This window comes from Lonchura striata, chromosome 2 (genome assembly GCF_046129695.1).
Source record: "Lonchura striata isolate bLonStr1 chromosome 2, bLonStr1.mat, whole genome shotgun sequence".
NCBI lineage: Eukaryota > Metazoa > Chordata > Aves > Passeriformes > Estrildidae > Lonchura > Lonchura striata.
Genome location: NC_134604.1, coordinates 101,485,397 through 101,501,596, shown reverse-complemented (window position 1 = coordinate 101,501,596; position 16,200 = coordinate 101,485,397). Strand labels below are relative to the sequence as shown.

At 36.5% G+C, this 16,200-nt stretch overlaps 1 protein-coding gene across 5 annotated transcripts in view; it reads right to left on the bottom strand.

Annotated features, from left to right (window-relative positions):
- Positions 1-16,200, bottom strand: part of CDKL5 (cyclin dependent kinase like 5) — a 129,799-nt gene that overhangs the window by 65,759 nt on the left and 47,840 nt on the right. For all 5 annotated transcript variants that reach the window (XM_077781624.1, XM_077781627.1, XM_077781628.1 and 2 more), the window contains exons 2-3: positions 14,932-15,161; positions 14,365-14,399 (exon numbers count right to left, since the gene is read on the bottom strand). In XM_077781624.1, the coding sequence (XP_077637750.1) occupies positions 14,365-14,399; positions 14,932-14,995 (99 nt within the window). In that variant the 5' untranslated portion in view covers positions 14,996-15,161. The remainder of the gene's footprint in view (positions 1-14,364; positions 14,400-14,931; positions 15,162-16,200) is intronic.

Here is a 16,200-nt window from a genome sequence, read left to right as displayed (position 1 = left end):
TAACTAGCAGCAAGACCAGAATATCTGAGGCTCATCCTTCTTCTTTCACCTGCATATTAGAAAGTAAAGTCTATGCTCACTGGTGAGGATCTTCATGAAGCTATAAATATCCCTGCTATGAGCTTTGCATTTCCTTTCTCTGGTATAATTAAAGGCACTACCTGAGATCAATAAAACTTCAAATAGCTTGCAAATAAGGCCCCATTAGAGGTAGGTTTTCTTCTTATGTTAAGCTTCCAGAAGAATGCTTTAGATCAGATCCTTGAGCAAGAGCTCAAATATTTAACATGGGAGGTTTTCACAAGAAATTATGGATTATAATGTATGTCATACATTGACCTCCTAGAGCCATACTTCTCTCAGTTCCAAGGCACTATAAATATTTATTTAAACAGAGGTGAAAGAAGAAGTAACAATTGGAAAAGCTTTATGATTATTTGTGAGTAAAGGTTTTGAACATTTTACTCAGCCAAATTTCTCATTAATGTTTAATAACAGAATTTGATTTAAGATTACTTCAAAAATCCAAAAGCTAAACCCGTACAAGTAAGCTTGGAGCTTCACTGCAGGCCTAAATGAGACACAGATATGGAAAACAAAGCTTCCTCAGAGGAAGGGTGCCTTCTGTCCTTTGTAAACTGATGTAGTAGCAAGCCTTCTGTGATACAGAGAGTAAACAATAGCTCTAACAGCAGTTTGTTGACTAGCATTTGTGCTTGAATGTGCTAAATCTGACTTGGTTTCATCATAACATGATTCTGGCTGTGATTTATTTAAAAAAAATCACAACATTGCATTATAAAATTATATTGCAATAGCTCTGGATATGTAGCAATAAACAAAATAGTTAGGAAATGAGTAATCTGGTTACTCTAAATGCAGTTGAAGTCTTCATAGAAAAAACAAGAAATAGTCTCATCATACAGGTTTCATTCAGGTAGTACTGTTTGAATAGTCTATTATCACCACCTCTACAAAAAATAAAAAGGTGGCCTTGAAAAACATTAATTGTTAACCTATCCCAGTCTAAAAATTAAGAGAAAAACCTCAAACAAATCCATAGATAAGAGATCCCTATACCTAATTATTCCTTCACTTTTGTCTTTCCACATATTTGTTCTTTGAAAGAATAAACTATGCCCTCATAATTTGATTCCTAGCCAGGTCTGTTCAGTAAGGGCATGTTCTTCCACTGAAAAATTCTAGGTCTTATTGTTTACTGTAGCTATAGAGCTGTAAAACTAAACAGACCTTTCATTTCCATTTTTCTTTTAATAGCTCAGAAGTGGTAGAAGATTGTCTTTGTTCACACAAACATATTTAGGAAAAAAGACAAGACACTTTAGCAATAAGTATAAATTTCCAAAAGTTCTTGAAACATGATCTTCAAATGAAGAGACAAGTGAAAGCTGAGAAAATATTATCACAAGACTTTGGCTGTGAATTTTTTATTCATATTTTTGTTAAAGTCTTGTACATGCCTGCTATATATTTTGATAAAAGAACAGATTAATTGCCATTCATATTTTATACTGAGACACAAGTGCTCAGTTCTCCTTATACCCATAAAAATGAAAAGTGAAACAGTGTGCTAGCTAGTACATACAAAAGCCTTTGCAGAAGATACAGAAGGAACAGACTAATAGCATTTTCTAAAACTGACCAGAAGAGACCTCTGTGCTGTAACTCATTAATTAAACAAACACGTGTGTGTGCATGCACAATTGTGCACAGCTCTGTACATGTGCACACGTGTAATGGGCAGGATGCTGGTAAAGCAACAGAAGCTCACCTACAGCAATAAAAATTAAACATTATCCATTTCATTGAGAACCCTACTAAATACAAATACTACAGATAGGCTGATCACTCTTGATTTGCTTCTCTCTGATCCTGCCATCATCATAGACATAAACTCTGCATTCTCTTTTATGTTATCTGAGGAGTATGGATGAAGGGGACACCACACCCCAGAATTTCTGAGGACAAATGCCACTCCCTCACTTTCTATTTTATTTTAAACCTGCTAGAGCCCATGGGATGGATATTGCTTGGCCTATGTTAAGCCTTTCTAAAAGACACTGGGGAAGCTCCTACTGATTCTTTTTTGCTCTCCAAATACTTCCTTAGCACTGCAACGGCATTTATAGCAGTGGGAGCAGGAAGAACTTACAAAATTAGAACAGGTTCAGAGCCCAGGGGGCAAGTCCATCAGATACTGTCTTTTATATGTTTCGTAACACTATTCTTCACTGGCTGGTGCTTTGAGGGGGAAAAAATGGTAGGCACCACTTGGATGAGTTTTTCACACAAACAGTCACAGAAAACTTGATCCTGTAGAAGCAGCAGCTAGTCAGCTCTGCTCTGCAGATGGCATTGCCTGCAACATATTTCTGTGCATAAACATGGCATTACTCTATCTCTGTTGGAAATGTTAATTGATTTCAAGAAGATAGCTTGCCTCCTGGTCAAGATGCATACTGTCAAAAAAAGAGGTAGGTGTAACCAGTCAAGTTTTTTAGGTCCTACAGAATTTCATCTTTCCACATCTCAGTGCATTATCACACTTAAAAATATCACCTACCTCTGTCATACCTCAAACCTACATTTTTTTTTAAAGCCCATCTATAATATAAAGGGAAATTGATAATGATGATAATCCTATTCAGCCAAAGTTAAGTCTAAGAAAGCTGTTTTGCAAATAATTTTCAGCACACTGGAATCTGTGGTAAGCTTCTGTTCTTAGAACTGTATGAAAAACATGCTTCATAATATACATTTGGGAAGGAGTTCTCAGTTTTGTAAGGATTCTTTCTGGACTGAAAGGTAGGAGAGCTCTTTAATAAGGCAGTACACTTCTATGCCAAAAACTGAAAACAACCACCCTTTCACAGAACACAGGCATCTTGTTTCTGCTGCAGGAGTGTGCAACAGATGAGGGTATGAATAGGATATTGGGGGAAGCACTGAGAGAGAGCATGCACAAGCATGAGAAGAAACTGCACAAGGTTTCAAGAAAAAACAGTATTGATAATCAAGAATGTTGTTCATGGGATGGTGGTTAAAAAGTAAAATTGAGTAAAACATTATGCAAAGCCCAGAAGGTTGCAGCACAGCTGATTCACAAGCAGACCATGCGTCCCCCAACAGGAGGATGGCCCCAAGCTTGCAGCTTATAATATATGAGCCCATCTTCTGTTAGCCCATCAAGGGAACAAATTATGAACATACTTTTCAAATACAAACTCTAAACAAGGAAAAGCAGAAACAGACCCATGAAAGTTGAAGAAAGCAAAATTGAAGCTAAGGACTATCCCATAACAACAGACAACATCTAAACATTACATATACACAAAGTAAAATTTGCGTATATATTCTTACAAATGTAAGAACTTGGTTTGTCATCACCCCCAGAGGAACCTGAGAGATGAAGTGGGGACATGAAAGCTCCTTACCCTTGTCCTCCATCCTGAATGCTGGAGATACTGCCTACATCAGACATCTCTCACGAGCACACACATGTCCCTTTAAACTTCTACACGTATGAGTACAAGTCAATGAAACCATGAAGAAATGGGCATCCATGAGTACAATCATTTCACTTCAAGATCTGCAAATATTTACCCTCCCTTTATGCAAGACTGATACTGAACTTCATTGTACCAATCTTTCTACACCCAGTACTACACAGAAATTACTCTTCACATAGAGGAAGAAACAGAAAATGCCTTATCAAAGTTTTAAAGGTGCAAGCAACTATAAAATTGGAGAGCAATGTTGGTACCCGTTTCCAAAAAAGTTACTTGTTCTGTTCAGAAACAAACCCCCACTTTATTACACATCTGAAAAAGTGAAAATAAAATTGCATAAAGTGTGTGATTTCTCATAATGGGCAAAGTAAAACCATTATGTTCTCCGGTGTTAGAGCTTAAAAGGAACTTGCATAAAGATTGATCCGATTTAGCAGTTTAAACAAAAATGCATCAGGGATAGTAAAAATGCAAATACTTTAAAAATCCAGACGATGTTTTAGTTGTTATCTTAAATAAGTAGAACATAAATAGATATACTTTAGAAAATGAGAAGCTAGCATGCAATTGGACTATTCTTGAAGAAAAGCAAGCAGCAAACTTCATTGTCCAGGTGCAGGTGCAGCTACACAAAGCAAAAAGAAGTAAGTATTTTGAAGAGTTTCAGGATTGTAATATGTGTATAAGGCATAGATCTCATAAAGAATGACACCAGTTCGGTGCAAACATTTAACAACTGCTATTGGTTGGAAAAAGAGCACAAAGCAGTCTGAGCAAAATGGCTTGTATTCAAGAGCTCAGCCTGCCTTCCCACTGTATCCAAAACTTCTTAATCACCACACTTTGATGTCAGGTTTGTCTAGTCCCTTACTTAGACTTTTAGCTGTGATCAAACCACCCATTATAAGTACAGTTATTAGGTCCTTTGCACAAGAATTTACAAATTTATACAAATTTTAACAGCTCTAATGGTATTAAAGGAAACTACTTTCCTTTTCCCCCATTTATTGTTATCCAGGTTTTGAATGAGATGTAAATACCACTATACTTCACAAAAAGTTACAAATTCCAAGAATTTTTATTAAAAAATAATGTTTTATATTTTAGGAGGGTATTCCATTAGTTAAGAATTACGCAGAAATGAGTAATTAAGGAAATATAAATTGTTTAAACCACGACATTCAGAGGACAACTTACTATTTAAAAACACACTTTAATCTTTACTGATGAAAAAATGCAGTGACAAGAAGAGCCTATATGTTTTCAGAAAAAAATGAAATTATAGTTAAGTTTTCGCTGTTATTGTGAATGTTTTACCTACACTGTCAAATGCTCATTTTGCAGGACTCCTGAGTTTTTTAAAAAAGTAACTTAAAATTCACAAAAAAAGAAATTTAAGAAGATAAGGTAATGTGAATGGCATATTCAAGACACCTTAGTGTATTTAAATTTTAGATCAACTTGGTTGATACAAATAATTTTGAAAGCTGGACAAATGATCCAGACCCATTTTTACCATGGTGCATTTAATCATCTACATGAATGATCTTCTGAAACAGTGACTTATGCTCTTAGAGGCCTTTGTTGAAATACACGGAGTGACCAAAAATCAATGATTAACCTAGAGCTCTTAGAGCTGCTCATGTGTCCTAGAAAAGTTTAAAAACTCCACAAGAATCCCTCACAGGAAAACAATTAACCTAAAATTTAGAAATACCATTTTGTTTGCATCAATTATGCTACACAGTAATTTGCAATTTGATGACAAGACCAGATTGTAATCCAATATTCAACCAAGTTCATACTACTACAGATGTAGTCCTATAATTAGCCATATGCTGTTCCCTCTCCCATATAATAATTTGCATTAACTATAAATTCACTTGCTTGCACCACTACTTCCCTAATGATCCAAGACCCTACGTCAGGGTCTCTAAAACTCATCTATTCATCTATTTCAATTTCTTCTGCTGATGCTTCTAAGAAATACTGTAGTCATGTTCATAAACTTTAATTATCAGCATAAAATTTTCAATTTTTTGCAAGAAAAAAATTAATTGTACGGATAGCCTTGCTTTGAGTGCTCATCACATCCACATTAAAAATAAGATTTCACTTACAAGAACCTTAAAATGAGATACAGCTCTACAAGCTGTTTGCAATTAAGAGCCATTAAGGGCAGCCACAGAACACACTGCTGCAGGTCTGAATATGATTCCTGTATTATTACAAGTGTAATGATATATAATCCCTTTGCAGATGGATTTTGCAGCAACTACCAGGGGCTCATTTGTTTACTGGCAATCTTCCAATTTCTTATTTGTGGCACAAATTGTAACTTTTCACTTAGCAACACCTGTAGCCACAGCAAGAATTAATATAAAAGATAATGTAAAATACTATCAAAAATGCATATCGTTTACTTGAGAAACATAAGAAAAAGAGCAAAAGATATCTGGTTCATATAGAGTCATTAGTGTGACCAACTGGAAGAAACTGTCTGATTAAAATAAATACTGATCTGAGATACCATGACTATAACAAATTGCTTGTCTTTGACTTAATTTAAACTGAAAACCATCAGTAATACATTTTACATATCTTTCCAAACCAGGATGAATCACTCTTGTTATTTTTAACTCGGGCTTCTATGCTTCTTTCACCTACCTCCATTACTAAAGTACAAGGGTGATTCCCTGTTTGTCTCTCTCACCCTTCCTGTTTTGAAGATTTCTGCACCACAGCTGTCTTTGCACCCCAGCTTTGTACTGCATGATATGTTATAATGGACTAGCCAACTTAAGTCATCCTAATTTGTGGTACTGAGAGCAAACACCCTCACACGGTACTACTTTAAACTGAACATATCTGAAAAGAACAAAATTTTTAGTATCCTCTTCCACAGCAAGTTAGTTTCTCCACTCTGAAAGCTTTGTCTCTTTGCCTTGCACCTTCCATTTCTAAATATTAGCCACTGGGGGCAAAGGAAGGATGGAATGAGAATTTTTAATATTGAATACCATCCATATCTGAGCAGGGTTCATAACACGACAAGCACAAAGGAGGAGGTAAGGGAATGGAGTATCCTACAAGGGAACTTTCAAACAAAAACCAGTCTGGATTGTCAGAAAAGACTCAAAGGGAAACAACACAGCACAACTGCAGACATCAAAGCAGCATCATTCCATTGATATGGCTATAAAGTGACCGATGTTATTAACAAAAAACATTAACTCTCAAAAAATCATCAAATTGGAAAGGACCCACAAGGATCCTTCAGTCCAACTCCTGGCTACGCACAGGACACCCCAGGAATCCCACCATGTTCCTGAGAGCATTGTCCAAACACCCATGGAACTCTGTCAGGCTTGGTGCTGTGACCACCTCCCTGGGGAGCCTGTTCCAGTGCCCAGCCAGCCTCTGGGTGAAGAACCTTTTCCTGATACTCAGCCTAAACCTCCCTCACCATTCCTTTTTGAATGCATTTAAGGATGCATTCATGCCCACTTTGTTGAAGCCTGGCCAGGCCCTTTTAAAGAAATAATTGTATGTGATTGATAAAGATAGCAAGGGTTTATATAAGATCAAATTAAATAAAACCTTGAAACAGAGCATATCTTAGCAACGTATAGCAGAAGTAACAGACAGAAAACAATAAAAGCAATGAAAAAAATATCTAGGACTACTTTACTTCATCCCCTCATCCTACATAGCCTTACAAATGTGAACCCAAATATTTACTTCAGTTAATCCCAGGACTCAGACTTTGAGGAAATTAAGAAAACACCAAAGATCCATTTTTTTTCCAGTAGTGTGGATAAAACATTTTAAAATATGATAGTTTCTTCAAAATTACTGCTTTAATGGGTTTTTTAAGAAATGTATTATGAAAAAAAACTCTTTAAAAATAATTGAAGAATGAGAGCGACTTGGGAATCAGATTTTGAAGAAAATAAATAAAAGGCAGTAGTATTGTGATATGGAGAATATTATAGTCCACCTTGGGTGTGAGAGGGGAGACTGAATTAATAGTGGTCTGCTCAAACTGTGGGAACTCAGCAAGTTGTTTCTATGCTCATTTCTGCACAACTATCTGATCTTTGCAGCACTAGCAGTATACATATAAATCTTCCACTTACTTGAATGTAAATCAGCACTTTATTGACATCCATCATATTTAAAATCACACTGATACAATGCTATCTGATTGTCTGTTTCCCCCTGCCACAGGGGACTGAGAGGACTATAGAAGAGATTCAGGTAAAGACAAATGTCACAATGCATCAATGAGAAATGAAAGCTATATGAACTGCCAATACCAGATTCACATCTACCCTGCATAGGAAGCAGTTACAGATGGTCACTGTACGTCCCTTGCACGTATAGAAAGCAATGCATGAAGTGAATCAGCACTAACCAAGCTTGCCTCTCTCTGCTGCACTCAAGGGAATGCCATGGAAGTACAGTTTAGAATCCACCAAAAAAATACTCTATATGTAACATTTCAGACCAGAATTCTGTAAGGAATTCAAAGGGTAATTCACTGCCTCATAGTGAAGTTGAAGCAAGTGGTTATTAAAGAGTTGCTATGACTCTCAGCACTACCACTTGCCTAATAGCTCTGTTTTCCTCACATAATACTTAGGACAGACCTCAACTATGACTACTGCAAACACTTACTGCTAGCAAACTCTATTTATCCAGAAAGTCCAAAAAGTCTCATATTCATTGTAAATGTTTCACACAAGTTTTGGCACAAAAAACCACCAGTGAGATGATGCATTATCCCAAGGAACAACAGCATTATTGGAATAATCTTCTACAGGTAAGTTGCCATTACTGAAAAAAAACAGTATGCTGCACAGAGATTTTAGCCTGACAACAATTAAAACCAAAAATCTTGCTACAAAGCCAAAACAAATTTGATTAATTGAGAAAATCAGCATATTGCTTTTAATCACATTTTTTAAAAAATCAGCAAAAAATTTGAGGACGATGAGAAAAAAACACAGGCAGCGATCTGGTTTCATTTTGAGAACTCAGCTTTTTCATTTACTCATCATTTAATTTCTCAATCAACCAAACAGGAACTACTGTCAAATCAATCACATCCAAAGTAAAACAAAATGAGCTGTATCCATTTCATTACAAAATATTATACCGTGAAAGTTAAACTGCAATGACTATTCTTCAGTCCAAGTACTTGACTTAACACATGCTGGGGAGCTAAGGAACCTGGAGAGCCAAATCTAAAAGTACATGAAAAAATACAACACACCGAACAAAACTGCAGCTTTTATAAACAAGTACACTTACCTTTTAATTTTGACACTAAAGGGGAATTCAACAACTTAAAAATGGTTGGCAGATTTAAAGAGTGAAGGTGTTAATAACATCAGCAGACACAAGAGTTGGAATGGGGATTCTAACATCCACCAGGGAAATTCAGAACTCTGCTTTTATTATAATATTAGAGAAAACCCAAATTTTCTATGAGAATGAAGTTCTCATTTGCACTATGAAAGCAGCATGACCAGGTTCCTGGTGCCTGTGCATAAAATTTCTGAGAAAAGACCAGGAGGAACTAGGCATCAGTGCACATTTCTAGAAATAGGCATTATCTGAACTACCTGTCATCCTAGAGGATGGCACCACTCTTCAGGGGTACAAAAAGTGTCGTGGAATAGTTTGTGTGACCAGAGCTCTGCCACAACAGACACAGCTCATCTTCTCTTGAATATCCTACAAAGGCAAGGACATCTTAGCAGAGGTGAAGGGGGCTTGAATGCATGTACCTTTGCTTTCAAATAGCTAAGACAAAAGTCAGAAGTTTTTGCACAAGGGCTGGAACACAGAACAACACAGGTTACATTAGGGGGAACACCTGCTTCAAAGCACCTTATGAAGAGAGCAAAACAGGTAACGCCTTTTAAGGGGAGACTTACAATAAAGTTGTTTTCACAGAGGACTTAAAGCATTCCAACATTTGCTGCACAGTTAATACAGCAGGATGGAGACAATCAGATTTTTGGAAAACAGAGAAGGCAATTGCTTGGCACTGATCAATGAATCAACAGGAATGTGAAGGCTGATGACAACCTCAGAGGCAATGTGTATGCACCTGACAGAAGACCACTGTACAAGGAGGGATTAGTGATGCACATCAGAGTTCACCTGAGGTGGCTCAGGCTGCAGGACAAACTCAGCCAGGTCACTGTACCAGAGGAGCCAGCAAGAAGCTCCCATTCAGCATCTGAAGATACATAACCTGCATTGCCCTGCCTTTATCCAGCAATGTAGCAAGAAGTTCTGAGAACATCTTTCTGTTTGACAATAGAATTGATCGGGAGTTTTTTTTTTAAAGAATCCTGCAATAGCTTGAATAATGAAAATAGAGAAAAAACCCTTCTTATAGACTGGTCTTCACACTATGCTGCATTCTGATCAGAGGCCATTTTGATGCTGCACAACTGAAGATTCCCAGCATCTGAAGGGATGTAAGATCACCTGTTCCATTTTTACTTTATTATAGTGAAGTTAATACTCACAGCAGCACTTTAAATTACAATTTACAGAGCCCTTTCTTATGGGTATTACAGCAGACCAGCACCTCTACCATGACAGTGGAATTTAAGATTCTGAAATAATTAAGAGAGAGGGACAATAGAAATGCAACCCTAGACTGACAAAGGAACAGATTTCGCCTGTTGGAGACAGGTGAAGGGCAAAGGAGTCTGAGAGCTGGTTGTTCTACAAGAAGTACTTCCTCTAAGCACAGTGATGGCCATGGGAAAATTTTCTCAACTTGGCCAGCATTGGTAAAAGGGGAATTCCTGACTCTGCTCAAACATAAGCAGTGTGAAGTGTGAAGAAGTGGGTTACTTGTAGAAACCAAAAAAAAAAAAAAATTCGTTTCAAAGGGACAACTAAGAAAACCATGACCCTGCTGATCTGCAGGGGCTCTAGTAATAGAAGACATGAAAGAGGCTGAGATACTCAAAAGATATGTAATAATTCTGCTATATATGCATATTGCCTGTATTTTCTAATGAGTAAAATGTACATTTCTTTAAGGGGTCACCAAATATTTCTTTAATGTATTCTGAGGCAAACAAACAACTTACCAGAACACAATGCAATGGTATTACAGAAGGTTCAAACAAGACAAAATTAAATATCAGGCTAAGAAGATATTGCCTGAAAGTATTAACCTATTCCAGAGGCTAGTCTTCATTCTTCTTCAATGCACTGAAGTGTCAAATAATTCTAGCTAACATTTCTTTTTGTTTCTTTTTAATACAGGAATTGAGTGGTGTTTATCTCCAAGAAGAACGTCTAAAAATGCCTCATACTATTAAGAACCACCAAAACACATTCCTAAAATAAAAGACCATCTTATTAGGTAGGAGATGTTGGACTTACAAGAACCACTGGCAGCAATCTTCCAAATCATTAAACTGTATTACCCTCAGGCTCAAAGCCTTTGGTAACATACAGCATGCTGCAGGAGAAGCCAAGGAGATTTCATCCATTTCAACTATACTTTTAGAGAAACTGCATCACCACACACCTTCCTGCATACCTGACTAACCTAAAAAACCACCACCAATTTATACATACAAATATATGTATATAGGCATAGAATCATAGAATGTCCTGACTTGGAAGGGACTCACAAGAATCACCAAAGTCCAACTCCTGGGCCTGCACATGGCACCCCAAGAATCAGAGCATTTGCCTGGGAGCTTTGTCCAAGTGCCTCTCATGGTTTGGCTGCCTGCTCGTACGAACTCGTCTTCCTCTCCAGCCTGGCTGTGTGGTGAGCTCTGCCTCATCCTAAAAAACATCCCCTGCTCCAGAGTCATCATCTTCTCCACCTAGACAGAGCCTCCACTCACCTCAGGCATCTAAGGATGCATTCACCTCATTTCTACAAACTCTACTTACAGCTGCAATGGTCTTTGTCTTATAAACAGTTTATTATCTCACAGTGTAACATTTCCTTTTCACACTGGCTTTTGGCTTAATTTTTTTCTTTAGGCTTCTTCTCAATGTGCCCATCTTTAGAGATCTATGGCTTTACCACAGCACCTTCCAATCATGTCATTGCCCAACAACTCTGCATGAAGAAAGAAGACTACACTGTAAAGTAAAAGGGATACAGGTTTTATTTAAAGGGCAAACATTTGTCAAGTCTTAAACATTGGCAAAGATTATTTTCCTCAGCAATGATCTCTGACACTACTGAACTGTTCAAGTGGCTTTTCTTTTCAGAAAACAGCCAAAATCCAAATAAGCCAAGACAGCCTTTTTAAATAGTTTGTAACTATCAAATGTATTTCCAGTACTTCCAACACAATGCACTTCAGTGTATTTCCTTTGGAAATATCCTCTGACTAAATGAAAAAATAGGAAGAACCTTTTCAGAATATAATCTTTGCTTTTTTTCAACATTATTTGCATTAGCTGAGCATCAGAAAAAAGCCCTTCAGATAAACAAGTAATATTTGCGCACAAACCAAAATTAGCAATGAATGATTTGGGATAAAAACAGGCTGTATAATAATGTAAACACAGTAATTCTAGAGGAGCTAGTTTAGCTTTTCTGGTAATGTTCCTTTAGCAAAGGAAAAACACATATAATAATGACAAGGTATTTGCTCCTTATGCCATTCTCCCCTACTTAAATCTATATAGATATGCCAGTGAGATGCACTGAGGTAAAAAGCTACATATTTACTGAAGTACTAGTGGATTATAGGTGGGAAAATTATTGCAATTAGGGGCTGGCTCCTCATTTCACACAAAATTTACCCTCTCAACTGTACAGTTGAGATATATTGACTTAAAACAGCTGGGAATTTGATCCTGGCATATTACCACTATTCATAAACATTAATATAAATACTTCTACATTCAAAAGTATGCCCACCAGCAGCCAAACAGTAAAAAAGAACCAAAACCAAAAAAAACCAAACCAAACAACAAATAAAAAAACACCAAACCATCAACAACAAAAACCAAACGAAACAACAAAAAAACCACCAAACCATCAACAACAAAAACCAAACAAAACAACAAAAAAAAACCCCAAACCACCAGAATCCCCAAAAATGCAACAAAAAACCCCAAACCATACATCCCTGCATTTCCAGGCAAGTCTGTTAACACGGTATGAAAGTGTATTTAATCTCTGTATTCCTATACAAGTAGGAAAGGTCAACATTTAACTTTCAGACAGTTAGTCTTTTTTTGGTAAAACAGACAGCTCCTAAACTCATCTCCTCTCAGAGGCTCAGTGCAGCTTGTTTTAAGTAAGACTCATAAATCAGATGGAAACAGCAACATGCCTCACCTTTTCTTTAGATCTCAAAAAACTGGAAACCCTAGGTTTTAGTAAACACACTTGCTAGAAGCTTAAAGAAATACCACTTTGGTTTAAACCTTTAGCACAGCTGCTTCCATTATGATGAAACTGTAGAAAAAAATGGTGTGACTACCAAAAAAATTAGATGCTCACAAGGAAGGCAGCAGTCTTATACAGGCTGTTGGAACACTTTCCTCTGCTAAAGGAAAGCCTTTCCCTTTCTAGTCATCTGGTGTGCTGCAAGGTGTTCTCATAGGAACCTGGGCAACAGCTTAGCCTGCCAATATACCATACTTTTAGAGTACTGAACTCTTCTGCATGAGCGTGAATAGACATGCACAGCTTAAATTTCACTCAGCAATGCAGGAAATCTGAGAAACTTATTGAGTCTGGGTGAGGTTACTTTCCACAAAGAATAGAGATGCCTAGTAGAAATTGTATCATCACTATGCAAGTGTCCTCAAACTGCTCACCCTGAATTTTCATACCATGAATATCTAAAAAGATTCAATTTACCTAAGTCATTCTACTGACTTATATATCCCCAAGCCCAACAAGACTTCAGCTGGAGAGGATCTTCAAATTTTTTTTCCTTTTTTGAGTCAGTACAACAGTGTAAGACACACAGATAGAAACACATGCTGTGTGCAAAAGCCCTTCTGTGTACACACTAAAAGCCACCATAGGAACATAAACCCTCTGCACAGTCCTAACTTTTTCTAGAAAAAGGGTATGAACTACATAAAAAGACTTTTATATATTCTTGGATCACTGCAATTCTGTGATTCTGAAATGCTTCAGAGAAGTTATTTTGTTAAATGACTACATTGCAGCTCCAAAGACAGCAAAGTAGTTTGTGTCAGCTCTGTGTTGATGAGCAGCAAGTTCAGATACATCCAACTTTCACACTAGTTAAAATAGTGTAGACAGGTTTTGCCAGACTTAATTTTTGTATCAAACAGTGTTTTTTCATTCCTTTTTAACTTCTTCCTTTTCCAAATTAAAATCAACAACCAAAAAAGTCACTGCTTTCTTACTGCTTGATCATCCTACAGATGTTGAAATCCCTCATGGACTCCCCTTTCTCTCCGCTGCCCCTTCCAAGACAGCAAAGTGCTTCCACAGCTGTGTTTGGCAAGTTTGGCATTCTAATTAAGACTGCTTGAGCATAAACTGCGTTCCAAAATATTTTTTTGGTCTATGTTATTAAAAACTCTCTAAGTTGAAATTCATAAAATATTAGTAATATTTTAGAGAATTATTAAACACAAAAAATTGCCATTTAGTAATACATATAGCCATTTCCTCTGAAACTTGCAATTAAGATTGCTATTAAGTAACTGACTGCAAGGAAAAGTCCACCCCAGATGCCATATCTCACACATATTAACATGTTGGTTCTCATCAAGAGTCCCTGCTTCACTCAAACACCAACATTTCCCTCTGACTTAAAAGTAATTCACTTACCTTGTGTCTGCATTTAAGTACAACGCCATAGGCTCCTGAAACAGAGATGAGAGATAAGAAATGTCAAAGCAGAAAAAAAATTAAAAGTGGCAAGATAAAATAGTGTTCAGCAACCTCCTGACTATAGAAGTAACATTGTTCCAGTATTATTATCCAGAGCTTACATGTACAGGTACTAAATCTCTGTATACTAAAACTATTTCATAAAAATTGCTCAAAGGTAAATAGATTTTAAAACACTGAAATTATTTTTTAAAAAACATGCTTGCAGGTAAGTTTGATAACTTGTATCTCCCTAATACCACTAATGAGAAATGTATACATTAAACTTTTAAAAGGAAAAAAAAAAAACAAAACCACAAAAAACCCCAAGCCCCCACAAAATTGTTCTATTTCTCTTCCCTTCCTTTCAGCTTCCAAACTCCTCCATCTGACAAGGAAGTTAGCAGAAGCTACACATAATAAACACATACAAGAAAAATTTTGCAGTTGGTAACCTATTATCATCAAGAGGACTGAGTCAAATCTACAAAATTCTAATCAATCTTTTATTCAGATACTACTTACCTTCACCTACAACCCCAAGGATCTCAAATTTATTCATCACATTACCAATGTTAGGAATCTTCATCAAGACAAATTCCTCTTACGGTGAGAGCCACAAAACATGGCACAAATGGGACTGTCTGAAGATTTTGCAAATGGCAGTTGTGAAAAGGCTCTTGGGAAAAAAATTTCCAGCTTGATCAATCAGACTTCTCACACTCTTTTTTAATTTCTAGGCAATCAATAGTTTCCTGGGGAAAGAACAGAAAATAACATAATTAATACTTTGATTTATTTCAGTGGGAGAAAGCAATGGTACACAGACATCACACCAGTGTAGTCTAACAATTTTAACAGACAATTAATTTACTTCTACATTTTATGATCAGGATAGCTTAGCAGCAGGTATAATGGACAGAACCCATTGACACCATACATCTGACACAACAGCTGGCCTTGTAATCCCATACACAGGATGTCTATTACAATAAAAACTAACTGGCATAAAATAATTTTCTACAGAACAGAGGCAAACAAATATGTTGTCAGTAACTACCTCAGTAAGCAAAAATAAGCTTATAATTATTTATGGTCTTCTTGGTGTATGTTGACAACTGGATATAAAAACAAATTTTGTTTTGTTAATTTCTTATTTGTCCACTGTCATAATAAAAAGGATATGGCAGAAAGAACACTCTAGAGAAGAAAATAGCTTTCTACTACAATTTTCTGTGATTATTAGGAAAAAATTAAATTAAATTAATTTTCTAGACTGACTAGGAATAGGATTTTAACATTATTTCCATCAGCTTATTTAAGAAATATGATAAGCAGAAAAAAAAAGTCTTCAAACTGTCTTTTCCATGCTCCCCAAACGCTGAAGTAATTTTTCAAATTAAGCAACTATACATATGGTAAAGAACAAAGTTTTTTTGGCAGTTTTAGGCTCACCACTTCTCTGCTATTCTATTAGAAATTTGATTTCACTAATTCAGACTGCATTTGCTCCCTTAGCATTAAATATATCCCACATTCAGAAATGGGGAAAGAAAAACACTAAATTGGTTTCACCATGAATTGGAAATATACCATTTTTACAATTCAATGACTCAAGGTCAGAACTACTTCTGAAGAACAAGATGGTAGGATGGAAGTGAATTCATTTAATTAAGTTACGGGTAATGGGTGAGTGTGCCCTAATAATGCTGGGTTCAGCTCACACAAATGGGAAGTCACTGTAAGCCAGGGGTGCTGGCCAAAAGCCCAGTGTTGACCAGGTCATACACAACA